The sequence below is a fragment of the Triticum aestivum genome, unplaced genomic scaffold (genome assembly GCF_018294505.1).
Source record: "Triticum aestivum cultivar Chinese Spring unplaced genomic scaffold, IWGSC CS RefSeq v2.1 scaffold287550, whole genome shotgun sequence".
NCBI lineage: Eukaryota > Viridiplantae > Streptophyta > Magnoliopsida > Poales > Poaceae > Triticum > Triticum aestivum.
Genome location: NW_025262185.1, coordinates 1 through 1632, shown reverse-complemented (window position 1 = coordinate 1632; position 1632 = coordinate 1). Strand labels below are relative to the sequence as shown.

Below are 1632 nucleotides of genomic sequence, written 5' to 3'. Positions count from 1 at the left end.
CATTGCAGTAGAAGAATGCCCTGTAACGGTGAGGAAAGTTATCTAGGAGGACTGGGAATCCTGCATGGTGCCCCAAGTTGTCATCCGCTGACCAGAAGCCGCCAGGTGGGGTCAACCCAGCTTGGTAAGTGAGTGTAGCGACCAAGATTGCCAAGAGCAGCAACACCTCACGCCTATTATCCAACACAGTCTCTTCTTCCGGCTTGACCCCGTGGTCTAATGTGAAGAAAACAATATGAATCACCACATAGACAAGGACAGCTCCAGCCAAGGCGACAACATATATGGAGGAGCTTACATCCCTGCAACTCCCTGCGGCATATGCACCTATGAGGCCGAACAGATCCAGTAACATGGCTGCCTCCAGTGTATGGCGCCTAAGAAGGGAGCTACTCTGGACCATTGTGATGACAATTAATGATGCCACAAAAGCTGCTGAGTTGCTATAGAAAAACACCTTGTACCGTGTAGGGTGTGTTGTCAGCAATACTGGGTCGCCACCCTTATGACCATCCCGGTCATCTGGCCAGAGGCCGCCTGGTGGATCTAGCCCAGCTTGGTAAGTGATGCTCGCAACGAGAGTAGCAAGCAATATAACAAGGTTGCGTGCTTTTTCCAGAGCTTGGTTGGCCTGGGATTTTTCTGGTTCTTCAGCCTTGGCTTTTCCCAGTGCCTCATTGGATTTTTTTGATGCTTCATTGGTCTTGGCTCTTTCCAGTGCTTTGTTGTCCTCGGCTTTTCCTGTTGTTTCATTATCCCTGGTAATTTGACAATACTCAGTTAAGCATAGTTAAGTTGCAGGATACAAAGGGGGATAACTAGTGCTTTACATACCTGCTGCTTTCTGGCTCGACGAATAAGTCTCGATTATTTTCAGTAATGGCTTTGGTTATAACGACTTGAAGGGAGATATAGGCAAGAACCGCGCCAATAAGGCAAACAACATAGGTAGTTGTTTCAGGCTCCCTGCAGCTCCCAGCAGCATAGGCACCAACAAGGCCAAATAGCGCGACGACAATGAATCCATACAATGCTACAAACCGTGCAGACGATTTGTTTAGGTTCAGTGAAGGTAAGGAAAGTATCAGCTTCTTGTCAAGGAGAAGAATGATAATAAGAAGGGATGAAACAAATGCAGTGGTGTTGCAGACAAAGAATGCCTGATAGCGGCTGGAGTTGTGTTCCTGCATAATTGGGTTGCTGACAAGGTGGCCATCCTTGGAGTTGCTCCAGAAGCCACCTGGTGGGTTCAGCCCAGCCACATATGTGATAGTAACAACAAAGGTCGCGAGTAGCATCAAGACCTCATGCTGATCTTCACGCTTGTGATTTTTAGGATCCTCGGCTTGCTTCTCAGGATTCCCCGAGAAGACATAGACGAAGAAAGCAATCATGATGTATAGGAGGATGGCTGACATAATCACTGAAGAGTAGATGGTTGTGAATGTATCACGGCAGCTTCCATCAGCATAGGCTCCCATGAGGCCCAGTAAATCAAGAACCATGAGCACCCGCAATGCAGCTGCCCAGGCTTTGGACTCGCTGTTCAGAATGAGGAGGAGGAGGCATACCACAACTGACGCGGCGAATGCAGTCGCATTGCAGTAGTAGAACGCGAGGTAGCGGTGGTAG

General features: G+C 48.5%; 1 protein-coding gene across 1 annotated transcript; it reads right to left on the bottom strand.

Moving 5' to 3' along the window:
- Positions 1-19: 19 nt before the first annotated feature.
- Positions 20-1628, bottom strand: LOC123177838 (uncharacterized; the record flags this gene model as incomplete). Its single annotated transcript, XM_044591327.1, has 2 exons — positions 20-758; positions 835-1628. Coding segments are annotated over 2 exons (1533 nt in total), but the record flags the coding sequence as incomplete, so codon positions are not given.
- Between the last annotated feature and the right edge of the window lie 4 nt (positions 1629-1632).